Source organism: Nicotiana tomentosiformis, chromosome 3 (assembly GCF_000390325.3).
Source record: "Nicotiana tomentosiformis chromosome 3, ASM39032v3, whole genome shotgun sequence".
Lineage (NCBI taxonomy): Eukaryota > Viridiplantae > Streptophyta > Magnoliopsida > Solanales > Solanaceae > Nicotiana > Nicotiana tomentosiformis.
Window position 1 is genome coordinate 80184139 of NC_090814.1, and position 16380 is coordinate 80200518.

At 36.9% G+C, this 16380-nt stretch overlaps 1 protein-coding gene and 1 long non-coding RNA gene across 2 annotated transcripts; both read left to right on the top strand.

The window, feature by feature from the left end:
• Nucleotides 1–63: 63 nt before the first annotated feature.
• Nucleotides 64–1733, top strand: LOC104114745 (transcription factor TCP19). Its single transcript, XM_033660903.2, has one exon. It carries the CDS (start codon nt 408–410, stop codon nt 1479–1481), a length of 1074 nt encoding a protein of 357 aa, XP_033516794.1. The 5' UTR covers nt 64–407; the 3' UTR covers nt 1482–1733.
• A 2457-nt stretch (nt 1734–4190) lies between these two features.
• On the top strand, nt 4191–6100 carry LOC104114743 (uncharacterized). The gene is made up of 2 exons (XR_690463.4): nt 4191–4653; nt 5845–6100. It is a non-coding gene; the product is annotated as an uncharacterized lncRNA (long non-coding RNA).
• The last annotated feature ends 10280 nt before the right edge of the window (nt 6101–16380 follow it).

Below are 16380 nucleotides of genomic sequence, written 5' to 3' on the forward strand. Positions count from 1 at the left end.
TCTTAGCCGTGGATACTCTTCTCCCTCTGATCTTTTATAGGGTTTGGCAAGAGGGCCCCTTACTCTTTCTCCTTGTATGGAACCCGCTCTCTTTTTCATCCCTAAGGTCTGTTATCTTCTCTGAATCAGTTTTTACTGTTATTTCTTTTTCTTTTTATCTCAAGCTCCTTCTTCACTGTAGAAAATTATCAGTCAACTATTAGAACCAACGACGATTTTTTTTGCTTCTCAGTCGCTTCCCCATTTTCTAATTTTTCGTCATTCACAAGCACACCCTTTGTTTCTCTTCAAATTTCACGCTTTCTGTGGATTTAATTACGGTTATAATTTTTCTGGGGTTTAATCCTTTTGTTTCCCATTTTTCTTGGATTTCAGCTATTTCAGTTGTTTTTGGCTTTTTCTTCAACATGGAGAACAAACAAAACATTGAACGGGAAGATGACGAGGTTAGCGACTCGAAAATATTATCTGCTGATCCATTACTCGGCGATTCTGAAGATTACACCATTACAGCAGTAGGGCAGCATGTAACTGACGCTGAAGGAGTCGGCCCTTCTCCGCCGCCGTCAACAGAAATTGTGCCTTTGTTAAAAAAAGAGCCGGAGGAAAACGATTTGCGAGGAGGCACTATGTCAGTTGGGCTAAATATGCAACTGCAAAAGGTAGAAAAACCGCCTGCTAAAAGATCCTCAAAAGACCGGCACACGAAAGTTGAAGGCCGTGGTCGGAGAATCCGTATGCCGGCGGCGTGTGCTGCTAGAATCTTCCAATTAACACGGGAACTAGGCCATAAATCCGACGGCGAGACTATACGTTGGCTTCTAGAACGCGCCGAGCCTGCTATTATTGATGCTACCGGAACGGGTACAGTTCCGGCGATTGCCGTATCAGTTAACGGAACGCTGAAAATACCGACGACTTCGCCGGCGACGAATAGCGAAGGAGAAAGCGCGACGAAGAGGAGAAAGAGAGCGGCGAACAGCGAGTTTTATGACGTGCATGAGCCGTCCCATTTTGCACCAGTGGCTCCAATTGCCCCACAAAGTCTCCTTCCTGTTTGGGCAGTGGGCTCTAGTAATGGGCTTGTACCCACCACTGCAGTTACCGGTGGGACGACTTTCTTTATGGTGCAGCCGCCACCCACTAGTACTACTACTATTGCTACTACTGCTGGGCCTTCGTATCCACCTCAGTTGTGGGCCACCCCAATATATAATATTCCAGGAAGGCCCATTTCAAATTATGTATCTGCAATGCAACCTGGAATTATCTCTGCTGCTGAGGTTCAAGTTAGTTCGTCAAAAAGTGATGGGAATGTTTCAGCCATGGCTCCAAGTTCCAGTTCTACTGGTGTTACCACAAGTACTACTACACAAATGCTTAGGGATTTTTCATTGGAGATTTATGACAAAAGAGAGCTTCAGTTTATGGTTGGTTCTGGTTCCTCTGAAAATGATCAAACTTCCTCCTCCAAATCCTGATACATTTTCACTGGGGGCAGAAAATCGGTTAGGGTTCTAGGCCTATAAAGTTCTCTTTTAATTTCTGTTTGTTTTAATTTTCCATGTCTTTTGTTATCCACTCTTATGGATTAAGCATCTAGCATTTTGATGTTTTTAGTTAGGCGCTAGCTTTTGGCTAATTCACAGCTTTGTCTTAGTTTTAATATTTTGCTTGTAGATACTACTCCTAACTCCTTGAGCTTTTAGAATTTGGTTCCTCCTTTTGAAGTAGCTCTGTTTTGATGACAAAGGTTGGTTAACTTTGGATCAACTTGCTAATACTTTTTAGTTTTGGGGCACTCAATTTTATGCTTTTTTTTAACGATCCTTAATGTGATTGCGAAAAGCAAAATGGTTTTGGTTAGGTTGGATTGGTTTTACATCCTTCTTTTTTAATTAAGCGCGGGACCATTTTTCGTGCATTGTGTGTAACACCTTAAAATCCCTTTGTAGCAGTGCACAGTTTAGTGCTTTTCATGAGGTCATTTGCCCCGTGCATTTGGGTTACTTCAAAGTTGCACGTGACATTCGTCGAGTGCACGTGGAATGTGGGCCCACGAAAAGGAGGTGGTCCCCATCCCGGGGTGGGGGGTGAGTGGGTCAATGAATTACTAGTCAATATACAGCAGAATGCGGGTCCAGCTATCGTTGTGGTGGGGCCAAAGAGGAGAGTGTAGCTGTGGTGTGGGCCATATATTTAGGTCATGTGAATGGCCCCCACATCTAGGAGAATGGGCCCCAGCTCACTATCCAAGGCGGCCGCGTGGTGGTCCACTGCCTACGACTACTACTAACACTACCTTTCAGGTTTGTCTTTAGGTCTGCTCCTTTTTCGGATTTTTGTGGGGTCGTATTGACGAGGGGACGCGAGACCAGGTTCGCATTTCCTGACACGTGTTGTGTGATTAGTTGTCATATGGGGACCACGTCCGCGGCTGGTTGACACGTGGAAATTGCTGCCCTGGCTTTGCCGTTTGCAAATGCTACTTTGTGTACCCATTGATCCCTACGCTATTTTCTTCTCGTCGCTATGGCTGTTTATCATATGGATCAAGCGGATATTCATGTTGTGAGTTCGATTTATCAATTATCGATTTTTAAATATATTAATAATTTGCTGGTCGATAAAATATTGGACAGTTCGGTATATATTTCTTTTAATAAAAAGATTAAAATTTAAAAATAATAACGGCTTATCATTAACTCCTGAAATTAAGATAGGAATTAAGTAGCATCTCCACTCTACAACGCAAGTCAGAACTAATGCTGCTGAATAGGGCTTTAGGGGAATTAGGGTTTCAAATAGCTAGTTACATACTTTATATACATAATGATAGAAAAATAAATATATTAATTTTTAAAGGGTTTACGGTTTATTTGATAAGGAACTTGAGTAATCTGCTCCCAAACCGATAAATCGTTAATTATAAAATTTCAATTCGTTCACCAACCATTAATCAGATAATATGATATCAATAAGTCAATTTTACAATTTGGTTATTAGTTACCATTCAATTTTGAACAACTCTACTTGTCAATTTATAACAGAGTACTACTCATCGCTGTAATTTACTTTCTCTGACTTTATACTTTCTCCATTTCATGCTTGGGCTCACCTATGATTTGTGGTACTTTGAGCTCTATACTAGGCAGATCAATGCATATCAACTTGTACATTGATCGTTTAGGTTTGAGATTACTAGTTTCTAAGAACTTATTTGTTTAAAAAGTAGTTATTAATCGACCATAGCTTTGGCAGATTATTCTTTTCTCAGATTTGAGCTACAACTAATGTTTAAGAATTCAATTGCAATCTATTTATTCAATTACCATGTATCCTTCAATTTAATCACTTAAACCATACTTTAAATCTGTTTCTACTTAAAGTGGAGATAAATCTAATTCCCAGGCAATTTTAAGGCCATACTTTAAATCTGTTGCTCTTGACCACTTCTTGGTCCTAGTAGCTTAGGAACATCAATTCGCTGACGTTTGTTTGTTGATTTCACTTACAAATAAAATGGTTTTACTAGTGAGTTAGTAACTTTTATTCGTGAAATTGAGGACAAAATGGTTTTAAACTTGAAAAATAATTCAAGTTGAAGTTGTAGTTTGAGGGTGTAATTTTTGCTCCACGCCTAAATTACTCCTAAAAATACTCTAAAATAGTTTTAATTATCTTTATGAAATTTTAGGAATTTTTCTTTATTTTTATTTTTATTTGTTTGGCACTATTTAAAATTCTAGCATATTTAGTGACACTTTAAATCATAAAAACTACAACAAAAAAATAATAATATTTTATGTTTTACTCTTTACATTTCTAGATTTTAATCACGTGTTAGTTGCATTTCTAGAAAATACAGAAAATCAAAAAATGCTTTAATATTTATTTTTACATTTTTTAGGTTTAACTAATTAACTTAGATTGTTAATTTACACTTTAACTAGCCTAATTGTTAGATAAATCAATAAATAGGTTAATTTTGCAATTTTCAGCTTTACATGTTAGGATAGTTAATTGGTGGCTAAACTCAAAAAACAAAGAAGAGAAAGGAAGGGCCAGCCAACTCTTTAGGTCAAATTGGACCAACTATATTGGCCCAGTTCCCCTTCAACATGCCCAAATCCGCCCAAAATCCGCCCCAAGCCCAATCTCCCATCCGGCTCCAAACGACGCCGTGTTGGATTGATTTAATCTCAACCGTTCGTCGAGACCTCATCCAACGGCCTGGAACTAATTACTCCCCCCCTTATAACTGTCAGAATCAGACCCCAAAACCCTAAGAACCACTCCCATTCTCTCATCTCTCTCACTCTCTTGCCCTAGCCGCCTACCACCACAACAAGCTACCCCTGGCGGTGGCACCACTCCACACCACCCCAAAATGTCACCCTATAATCCTCATCCTTTCCTCAGTTCAAATCCCATAACCATTTTGCCCCTTTCCGATTTTCTTCCGTAAGTTTAATTCGACTTGGCTCGAAATTTACGTTGATTGATTGCTCTTGACAAGAGCAATCTATTAGCGTTAATTTTGGACCATTTCGAAGTCATTGAGATTCGGTCAATTCGTGATTGACTGGCCAGTTTTTATCCTCGTCCATTGCTCGCCGGAATTTCTGTTTGACTACCTGTTGGGAGTGGAAGGTATATCTTCTGAGTTGGTTTGTTCTCATTTGTTTTAGGTCTATTTGATGAATTGTTCTGACCGTCTCTGTTTAGGATTAATTAAGGCATTGTTTGAATTATTTCTGAATTCCTGAAAGTTTTCTCATGTGATTAAGTATCATCGAGCGTGTTTAGGAGTTTAATCCTGTTTAGTTTGTGAATTCTGTTGACTCCAGGTTTGAACTATTACTCCTCTACTAAAGTGATAAATCAAATGTCTTGACTTGGTGATGAGATTTGATTAAGGGTGCTGATAGAATTAAAAGAAAGTTAAGGAGAAAGAGTAAAAAACAGTAATTTAAGGGGGTAATTGGGAAAGCAAAATAGGGAATCTTAGGTAGCTATGTAGTAAGCTTCTATAAAGGGATTAAAATGCAATAAGATAAGGAAAATTAGGTCAAATTTAGGGTAAAAAGGGGTAAATTCAGAAGTTAAAGGGGCTGTTAAAAGAGGAAGGAATAACCTGAATGGACAGCTGTCCAAAAATCTGTTAAAAAATAGATGCTTCTTTCCTATTTTTCAGCTGACAGATTCTCTCACACATTCCCTCATTTTTCTACATTAAAGACTCACTCACACACTCATTTTGAGGCACCTTTTATCTCTGTATTCTTTAGAAAAACACACTGATTCTCTGCAGCATTCCCACGCATATTCCCTCATCCTCGCTGATTTCTCTCAAAGAAAACACTCTGAAATTCAATTTAGATACAGAAAAAAAAAAGATTCAAAGCTGTTTCTAATTCCTACTCTGTTGCTGCATATCTCTTGGATTTCCATAGCTGTTTGAGTTGAAGAATTCATTGTTTTTGCTGCTGTATTCATTCTGCTGTGGTTGAGCTGTAGCTTTGAAATTCAGATTTCTCTTTGTTTCTCTGTTGCTGTTTCTCTGCTAGTAGGTATGTTTATCCACTTTTGTTATCTTCTACTCGAACCATAAATGAAGTTAGATTGTTTATGCTATACTCTTGTAAAGTTTTCGATTCAGCATGTCTAAAGTCTAAATCTGTTGTAGTTCTTCTCTTTGTTTAATATGTGCAATTGTTGGAATATTAAGATCATGTGATTGATTTGTTGAATGTCGTTCTGTTTTTTCTGAAATGTGTGCAAGTTTCATTATGTATACTTAATTGTAAATTGACACAAGAATCTGGTTTCATGTTTGCTCAGCATAATGGTCGAACTTAGCGAGTGAGGATAGCTTTGTAGATATTTTGTCTAACAAGCCAAAAGGATCACAAGATGTGGCGAGTTGTTAGTGATTATAGAGAACCGTCAGTTTATTTAAATATGTAACTAGCTTAAAACATCATTCTAATGTATATGTATCCTATTTTAGGTTTTCAGATGTATGAATTAGTTGTCAATTGTATTTAAATATAGCATCAGTTCAGTTTATTAAAAGTGTTTAATCATGGTTCAATTAGTTTAGTGGATATTGTGCCTACTTTTATTTTTGGGCCAACCATATGTTTATGAATCAATGTGTAATGGGTTAGGTGCAGCAAAATTCCCGTAGGTAAGCTCATGGTCTTTTTTTTTGTTTATTTGGGCCTTTGCTTGAGGCCCATACTTCAAATGGAAGTCAGCAGCTGGAAAAGTCTCATACGACTGGGCTTCACATGAAAGCCCATTTGGGCATCATTTATCCCTATGGTATTTTACTTCATACTTAGCCCATGTCTGGTCATACCCGACCAACATAGCTGAAACGTTATTGGAACTTCTAGAATACAATCATCTTTATTTCCAAGTAGCATATTTAAAAACTACAACTATTCTAACATATTTAAAAAATCTTGAAGCGCATCCCATGTCCGCAAGACCGCAACATACTATAGGATGAGACAATACAGATTGGCGGAGGTAGAACTTTATATACGAGTTCGGTCAAACTTACTAGTTTTTAATCAAATAACATATTTGTATTAAAAAAATTATTAAATATTATAATTTAATGGTAGAAACTAACGATTTCTATTCATGAATATGAAAGGAATTTATACAGTTACAAGAAATCTATCTAAGGAAAGAAATCAAAACAGATGAAAGAGAATATGACATGATCTGCTAAATGTATTTGGACCGATCTGGTGAATGTATCTAGACTATATTTATAACTAATATTCTATAACACTTCTCCTCAAGTTGGAGCATAGATGTTGATCATGCCCAACTTGTTCCAAAGATAATTAACTCAAGTTCCATTCAGTGCCAAAAGCACATTGGGAACCATTGGAGTACTACAAGGCTTGATCGCCAACTTTCGAGTTTCCGCAAGTAAGTCAAGGATATACTTTCTCTGAGATATGGAAATTCCTTTATTGCTTCTAGTTACTTCTACTCCCAAGAAGTATTTCAGCTGCCCCAAGTCTTTCGTATGAAACCTGGTATGCAAGAATAATTTGAGAGAAGAGATTCCTACAAAATCACTTCCTATGATGACAATGTCATTAACATATACAACGAGAAGGATAATGCCAACCGCTGATTGTCTATAGAAGACTGAGTGATCACATTTGCTATTTAAAAGCCCAAATTCTTGAACTACCTCGATAAATTTTCCAAACTAGCCACGGGGACTCCTGCTTCAGACCATACAAAGATTTCTTCAAGTGACATACTTTCCCTTACTTTCTCTCAGCAATAAAATAAGGTGGTTGCTCCATGTATACTTCCTCTTGGAGATCACCATGAAGGAATACATTCTTAATATCCAGATGATGTAAAGGCCAATGCTCGGAGGCATCAAGGGAATAAATAATCGAACAGAAGTAAGTTTGGCCACCAGAGAAAAGATGTCTGAATACTCCACTCCATAAGTTTGAGTATACCTTTTAGCCACTAGTTTAGCCTTAAGCCTAGCCACAGAACAATCTGGATTTACCTTGAATACAAAGACCCATTTGCATCCCACTTCCTTCTTCCCCTTTGGTAAGTCTACCAAATCCTAAGTGTGATTTTCATCTAGCGCATGGACCTCTTCAAGCATTGCATATACCACTCAGGGTGATTCAAAGCTTTTTTAACTGTCTTTGGCACAAAGATAGAGTCTAGAGAGGCAATCAAAGAGCTAGATGCAGGAGATAAATGGTCATAGAAGATAAAGTTGGCAATGGAATATGTTGATTGACATTGACGCTTACCTTTGCGAAGAGCGATTGGAATATCAAGGCTTTCTAAAAAGGGATTGAGTGGAGGAGGATCTGATGATGAAGGAGTTGGTGCAGGACATGTATCATTGGTCTTTTGTCTCCTCGAATAGACTTGAACAATCGGAAGCTTTTCTGGAGCAGAGGGAACATCAGAAGAAACACCACCATCTAATCACTCTACTGGAGAGGCACTAGTAGAAGGAACATCATCAACCGTTGGTTGTTCTTTGCTTGGTGAAGTGATCTTATTTATCAACCATTCTTCTCTCTCCCCCTGACTTGGATAAGTGTGGGAAGAGAAAAAGAATGGCATGTTCTCAGAGAATACCACATCTGTCGAGACCATATATCGATGAAGATTTGGAGAGTAGCATGTCACGCACCAAACTCGGGTTGCGCGACCGGCGCTCAACCGAGTGAACCCGGTCAAGCAAGCCTATTAGATACTTTCTACCCAAACTCACTTATGAATAAAGAGAATATATACTTCATTAATTAACACCGAGAGGGTTCATGAACAACACTAATTCCAACACTATTAGTTACTCCATTTATAAAGTCTTAAAATACACACATTTTCATAGTTTGAAGCGGGAGATGTAACAGACATACAATATTACTATCTTGACTTTTCCAATACCAATACAACTCACACCATATTTACGGAGCCTCTAATAGATACAAAAGAGTACTATGATAGTGCCGACAACAAGGCCCCGGCTATACCTCAAACGCAATACATGAGGAACAAAAGATACATGACCCTAAAATGAAGTGGGGCTCACCAAGTCAGTTGGGAAGAGGGTGTACCGCTATCGCTGATCAATGCCTCCTGCTGTGGAACCACCTGCATCCGTTAAAGATGCAGCGCCCCCGACAAAAGGGATGTTAGTACATATGGAATAGTACAAGTATGAATGACAAAACACCTTCTCAATAGAATGATAAATAATATAAGCAAGAACAATCATAACATCAATGGAAGCCACAAACAACATCAAACCTCAAATTAGGATCAAGATAGTGTTCAAATACATTTCCGTATCTTAAGTTGGGAGATTTTTAGTACCAATATGCCATTGTTCACAATACCAATACCACCGTACTTTTAGCACGGAGTCCGATCACGACCCGATCGGCTAGGCCATCCCATCCGAGACATCAACCACAATTACAATTTTCAGCACAATCACCACCATGTGTGCAACATGGCGTCCGATCATGACCCGATCGGCTAGGTCGTCTCACCACAATGATGTGTGGATCGATATCATCCTTTTCTACTAATCATATCATTTCATACTTCTTTCACATCTTTTCATTTCATTGGCACTAGTGGCCACAATTATAAAATTATTCTTGGCACGTCGATCGTATTTAGTATTTCATGCTCACCTTTTTCACTTTCAAACATCATCATCATCAACAACAACAAGGCGTTTCAAATCAAGATTTTTATTACACATGTGAGCAATTAAGAGTCTTAGGCATATAGAGATTTTTCAAAAAAATTGGAATAATAGCCTTCGTTTGAACTTAACTTGAAGTCGAAATATTTTTAATGCACGGCTCATACTTTGAACACATTCTCAAATGATAACATAACATGATAAAAGCATTTGAGATACACATTGAACATATATCTTTCAACACAAGCTTATTCGGAATAGCCAATTTTATAATGAACAACTCGGGACTTACATAAATTACATGATTACCATTGGATTCAATTCTAAGAGAGGAGTTTAGCCAACATACCTCGATTTGAGCTTTCCTTAAATTACTACAACGTTCCAAAAATCGTAGCAATCCCAATCTATTTTGAGACATAACAAAATTGAACACAAATTAGGAAGATATTCATGGTTTCATCTCATGTGAGCATTTTATCAAATACTAGGTGTGCAAATTTGGCTACAAGATTCTTCTACAAGATTTCCTTCATTTCACAACCCAATCTTTACTTATTTGAGCTCAACAATCTTTCCACAAACCTTATTGGTAAATGCATGTATACATAATACTCCCACACCCACTAATCATACTCCCAATCACACATCTTTTACTCCAAACTCGAAATTGAAGAATTGGGGAAAGAAATTCTTACCTCTTTGAAGCCCTAGCAAGATCCTTGTGAAATCTTCAAGCCTTGAGCAAGAATTGATGAACAAATGGCTAGGTCTTCTCTTTCTCTCTCTAAGATACTCTCACCTCTCTCTAAAAATATCAGATGAAACCATTAAAAATGACCCCCAAAGCCTTTTTATAAAAATGGGATTGGATAAAATTTCCAAAACTTTTTAAACATGTCGAAACCGGGTCTACAATCGTAGACCGTGCCGCATAATCGATATGCGACCCGCATAATGTCCGCGAAAATGATGCCCAAAAACTGGACTCTTCTGACCCATTCTACGATAGTTCTACGGTCCGCAGACCTATTCTGCGACCACAGACTGGACCGCATAATCATATTCCAGATTTCCATATGCCAAGTCTGCGACTGAAATGCGGTCGCGAAGTGCATATGCGATCGCATAATGGATCGCAGAAATGACCTGCATATTCAACAATATCTCTGCTTCAATTCGCGGCAGATCTGCGGTCCACAGTTCAATTCTGCGACCGCAGAAATGCCCTACGCTTCCGAAGATTTTCTTCTACTCCCCAACGCACTGTTCAATCCAAAACAATCCTCAAACACGTAAGCCTACCTCGGCACCACGAAACCTTAAATTCCTTTACGAAATTTTACGGGGCCTTACATAGCACCGATACCTCTTCTGGAGGTGAGAATATCCCAAAAAGACACATCTTAACGCCTTTGGATCCAGTTTAGTGACATGAGGCCTCACATCATGAACATAGTATGTGCTACCAAACACCTTTGGCTCTAATGGAAATAATAACTTATTAGGAAAAAGAACACTGTAGGGAATGTCACCATTAAGCACGGTTGGCATGCGGTCAATAAAATAAATAGTTGTCGAAACCACATCAACCCAGAAGGGATTAGGAACTTTAATTTGGAATAGCAACGCATGAGCGGTCTCAAGCAGGTGTATGTTCTTTCTCTCAGCCACTCTATTTTGAGAGGGTGTATCAACACAAGAGGATTGGTGGAGAATACGATGTTGACTCATATAGTTCTGAAATGATGTTGGCATGTGTTCTTTAGCATTATTACTCCTTAATGTACGTACATAAATATTAGTCTTAATCTCAACACAAAATTTAGAGAAATGAGAAAATACCTCAGAGCGATTCTTCATAAAATAAATCCACGTCATTCGGGAAAAATCATCCACAAAAGTAACAAAATATCTTAAACAACCTTTAGACGCAACTGGACATGGTCCCAAAATGTTTGAATGAACTAATTCAAAAGCAAAATCAGCTTGTTTATTAATTCAAGGACCTAACGAGCTTCGATGATGTTTTATAAAGTGACAAGACTCACATTCTACCACATGTACATCATGAAATTGGGGGCATAACTTCTTCAAAACAGGTAGAGAAGGATGTCTCAACCGACAATGTGCTTCAAATGGCGAGACAACACTTGAGCAACCAACTGACCGGGCACTCATGTATCAAGGATGTAGAGACTATCAAATACATGCCCTTTACCAATAATCTACTTCGTCATAAGATCCTGAAAAAGACAGTGATCAGGAAAGAATGAGATAAATCAATTTAGGTCTTTGGTAAACTTACTCACAGAGATCAGACTAAAGGCAAAACTTGGTAAACTTAGAACAGAGGACATGGTAATTTGTTAAAGTGGGTTTAACAGTCCTTGATCCCTCAATGTTATAGGTTGAACCATCAGCTATAGTTACAGGAGGCAGTGCCTTATGTGACTGAAAATCCGAGAAGATTTTAGAATTACCTGTCATGTGATCTGTGACACCAGAATCAATAACCCATTTATTTGAATAGGAAATAAGACATTTGTTACGTGACTCAGCAAGAGATATAAATGGAGTACATCCTTTCACTAATTTCTGATATTGAGAAACTTTGCCATATTCATCGGCTGAGATTGTAACAGTTTTCTCTAAGGATGAGTTAGAAGCAGCAACAACATTATATTGGCAGTTTGGGCTCTTTGATTATGAATCTGTAATTTCTTACAGCTTCGTTTCATGTGTCCAGGTTCCTTACAGTTGCGGAAAATAATGTCGTTGTCTCTTCCTTTATTACTGTTCCACCGCCTAGCATCATTGTTATTGCTCCACTTTCCAGCATCATTGTTATTGTTCCACCTCTTAGCATCATTTCTTCCTTTCCCTTTCGTAACAAATACATTGATCTGCTCGGTGGATGGAGTACTCTCTGTGCGCAACACCCGACTGAAAACATCTTTCAGAGAAGTGGTGTCAGAACTGGAGAGAATCTGTGATTTAGCAGCCTCCAACTCAGAGGGAAGTCCAAATAAGAAACTCATTATTGACATTTGTTCCCTTTGAGCTTGTTGCACTTTGATATCTGTACTGAATGGCAAAATCACGTTCTATTCCTCATAAGTTTTCTTGAACTCCATGAAATACGTGGTGAGTGACTTAGCTTCCTTCTCAGGACGATAGAAAGCCTTACAAACTTCATAAATCCGAGATACATTACCTTTGCCGGAATATAGATGCTCCAGATAATCCATTAACTCCTTAACGAACTCACAGTGATTAACCAAACCAACTACTTCATTATCAATAGAGTTTATTATTTGCAGGAGTAATCTAGCGTCATCTCTCATCCAACCTTTTTAGTTCCATCAGTTGGAGGGTCCTGAATAAGATGGCCATCTTTTTCAATGCTACATAAATATACCCCTATTTTCCTACTCCAATCTAAATAATTAGACCCATTTTAATTGATACTCTGTAATTTTAGATAATGCTAAAACTATTTGAGTCACGGAAGTTGTATCATTAGACATTTTAATTGATGCTTAGTCAAGAAACTGATAAATAGATGCAAAAGTAAATAATCTGACACCCAAAACTTGTAGATAAGAGCAAGATGTAAATGATACCAAATGAATCAGCAGTGACACCCACAAAACAATAGCAATCTGACATCCGAACAGAGTCCAGCAATAGCAAAAGCACAAAATAAATTACCAAATCGACTGTCTTAGAAGTATAAGGGAAAAAAAGGCCAACCTGGACGTGAAGAATAAATCCCAAACAATGTTTTAACATCGGAAAGAAAAGAACACCTGAAATATGTTGGAATTGACAAGATGACGCCGGAACTTGAGAGATAGTCACGAGGTGGAGGTGGCGCGTGTGACTCACTCGCTGCCCACCCTGACGCCGGAGAAAGTTCTGAGAATAAATTGAGCCCTAGCGACTCTGATACCATGTAATTTAATTGTAAAAGCTGATGATTTCTATTCATGAATATGAAAGAAATTTATACAGTTACAAGAAATCTATCTAAGGAAAGAAATCAAAATAAATGAAACAGAATATTACAGAATCTGCTAAATGTATCTGGATTAATCTGGTAAATGTATCTAGACTATATTTGCAACTAACATACTATAACAAATATGCACATATATTAAATTTAAAACCCAACTATTAGCATTTAAAGTAAGCCTCTAAAATCTAAACGCATAAAGTTAAAATTCTAGTTCTGCTTCTGCTTCTACTCATGTACCAAACCCTGAAAATATAACTAAAAACGTACGCCGGAAACCAATCCATATAACTGGTTGATGCCTTGGGCAATGGGTGTATACTCCTTGGTTCTCTAATCATGAAAAATCTGGCGATCTCTACTTTAATTGATTAAAACATAAGTTAAGTTATATACACGATTTTTTATGTTATTACTGTAGTATAACGTATTGTATCATTTTTAGTTTTTTTTTAATCAGGTTACCGATTAATTAATATATTTTATTATAAATATTTACCTGTAATTATCTCATAATAAATAAATTAATATATGTAACGTATATAGAACTTGCAACTTGATAATTCGAGTGTGAGTCATGTGCAACGATCTAGAGGGTTTGTGGCTCATCGAAATGGTGAAGTTGTCAAAACATTTGCCATTTCTTGGCTAGAAACTAAGTGGTTTCTATTGCTCATATATATAGGGAGACTAATTTGGTAGTTGATGGCGCCAATTTAGCCTTTAGCCAAAAGTCTTATTTTGAATGACATGCACTTATATCTTTTTAGCATTTCTTCGTGTGTTGGAGATATTGTTGGGATTTCATTCCTCTATATATATATATATATATATATATATATATATATATATATATATATATATATATATATATATATATGTTTCTCATTCGAAAAAAAAATATATAAAACTTAAACTTAATAAAATATCAACACCCTGAAATAGTTAAATCTTTAATTGTACCAAACTAATCCATTGGAGGAATATGTTTACATTCTTGCTTCCTTTTCCTTGAATCCACGACAAGTACACTTTTTCAAGTACAGTTTCTTTTACGTCCAAATGTGTACCTCTAGTAGCCTTACCAACTATTTTTGCCTTATAGTTCTATACCAACCTGAAAGAAACAGATTATCAGTCGCTTCATATTTTTTAAGAAAAAGATTAACGTTTTCTCCGTGGCATTGCCTCTGTCCGGCATCCGTATAACCCTCTGTTAAGGGATTATAATATAATGTGGTTAGTGCCATTGATAATAAAAATCTTTTATTTACTCATATATATATATAACAATTAAATTTGTACGCGGTTTAAATGATACGCTATTTAATTTAACAAGAATAGTCAAAGAACAACAAGTAATTGAATTAAAGAAAAATAAAATGATCAAACCAAATGTGACGAACTGATTAAGCCTGGCATTAGATTTGTATGCTAAAGACCGGTTCCAATCGAGTCCTCGGAGTGGAGCTCGGTTACAACCGTGTGGATGAACAATTTGAAGAACACTTGAACAATTGCTAAAAGACAAAAGTAAACTTTATTACTTTGATATGCGTGCCAAAAATGACCTAAAAAATAAAAAGGCTCCCATCTTTGTATAGTATAGGAGTTTCAACCCTAATACAAGTAAAACTCTTTTCTTTCCTTTTTTACCAAGAAAACACGATACGTAGATAATATCAGGCGTGATTCATGTCGTAATGTCCGGCTGGTGACGGATATTTCGACTCCTCGTTTTCCTCTTTAACCGTCTTCCCTTTAACCCCGATTCTTCATTTCGCTCGAGCTTGATTCTTTCCATGTTTGTCCATGCTCGATTCCCGACGTATCATTCATCCACCCCCGGGCTCCAATCTACGGGCACCCTCGGTTTTATTCGAGCCAGCGACAAATCACATTGTTCCTCATTTTTTCATCGAAAAATTAATGGTAACTTTATCCCCGATTTTACCCGTACACAATATATATATAGAGCGTTTTCGGGGAGAACCAAAGGAAAGTTCAGCTTCCATTCCTCAAACTGTTAAAAAGCAAAAAATATCTTTTTCTTTTTTCTTTTTCATTAGCTCTCCACGGAAGAGTACAATTTAGATATATACCAAGGTTTCAGACAAAAAAAAAATATTTTGATCCGAATGCCATCTTTCAACCAATTGTTTTGGAAATTTCATGTTTCTGATAATTGAACACCATAAGTGCATTTAATATGCATGTGTGTAGATGGATGATATAATGTGGTTCTTACTCTTTCCATTTTTTGACTAAAACATTAAAAACTATTTCTGTTTGCTTGTTTGGTGCGTGGTCTCGACTCTTTATTCCCCCATTTGACCTTGAACTTGTACTGAAATACTTTCTTTTTTGGTTAAAGACTCCACACACGACATGTAATTACCTTGTAGATAGCTAGTCTAAATTCTTACACATCAGTAATAGCTTTTGTTTCTAAAAAGGATTAAACCACTAGTAATCGTAGAACATGAGTGAAAGAGTGGAATTGCCACATCAATAACCATCGCCATGTAGTTATTATGTATGGATCACATGTTGAATATATCAGATGAATTATACAACTCACATCGTTAACAAACATTTTAGCGTAAAGAATTTTTCACATAATGTGTGTAGTTTGACATATATTACAAGTTAGTGTATTATTTTATGATGTTACCAATTATAGTTATCATAGAAATTTACATATACTAACCTTAAAACAAATATGATTGCATATATCATTATTGCGTAGAACTTAAGCTCTACACATAAAATAGAGGCGGGAATCGGGAAAGTGACACTTAGGAGAACAAAATTAATCTTCTTTTTTCTACCGTGAAATAAAAAATAATACATTTTCAAAGAAAAGAAATTTGTACTACAAAAAACTATAAACTGTTATTCAAGAAGTCTTTAGTAATATGTTGTTGATAGTACAAGATAAAAGGCATCGCTGGAAATGCTTAGTCTCAAAGCACAACATTAGAGGAATTTCTTCAAATTTCCCAAGGCTTCCCTCTTTTATTGAGTGACTTGAAAGTATTATATCTCCATGCACCAAACATGAAAATTGCTGTTTGTTTATTGCCTCATTCCGAGCTATATATACCCAAACCTGTTGCACGAC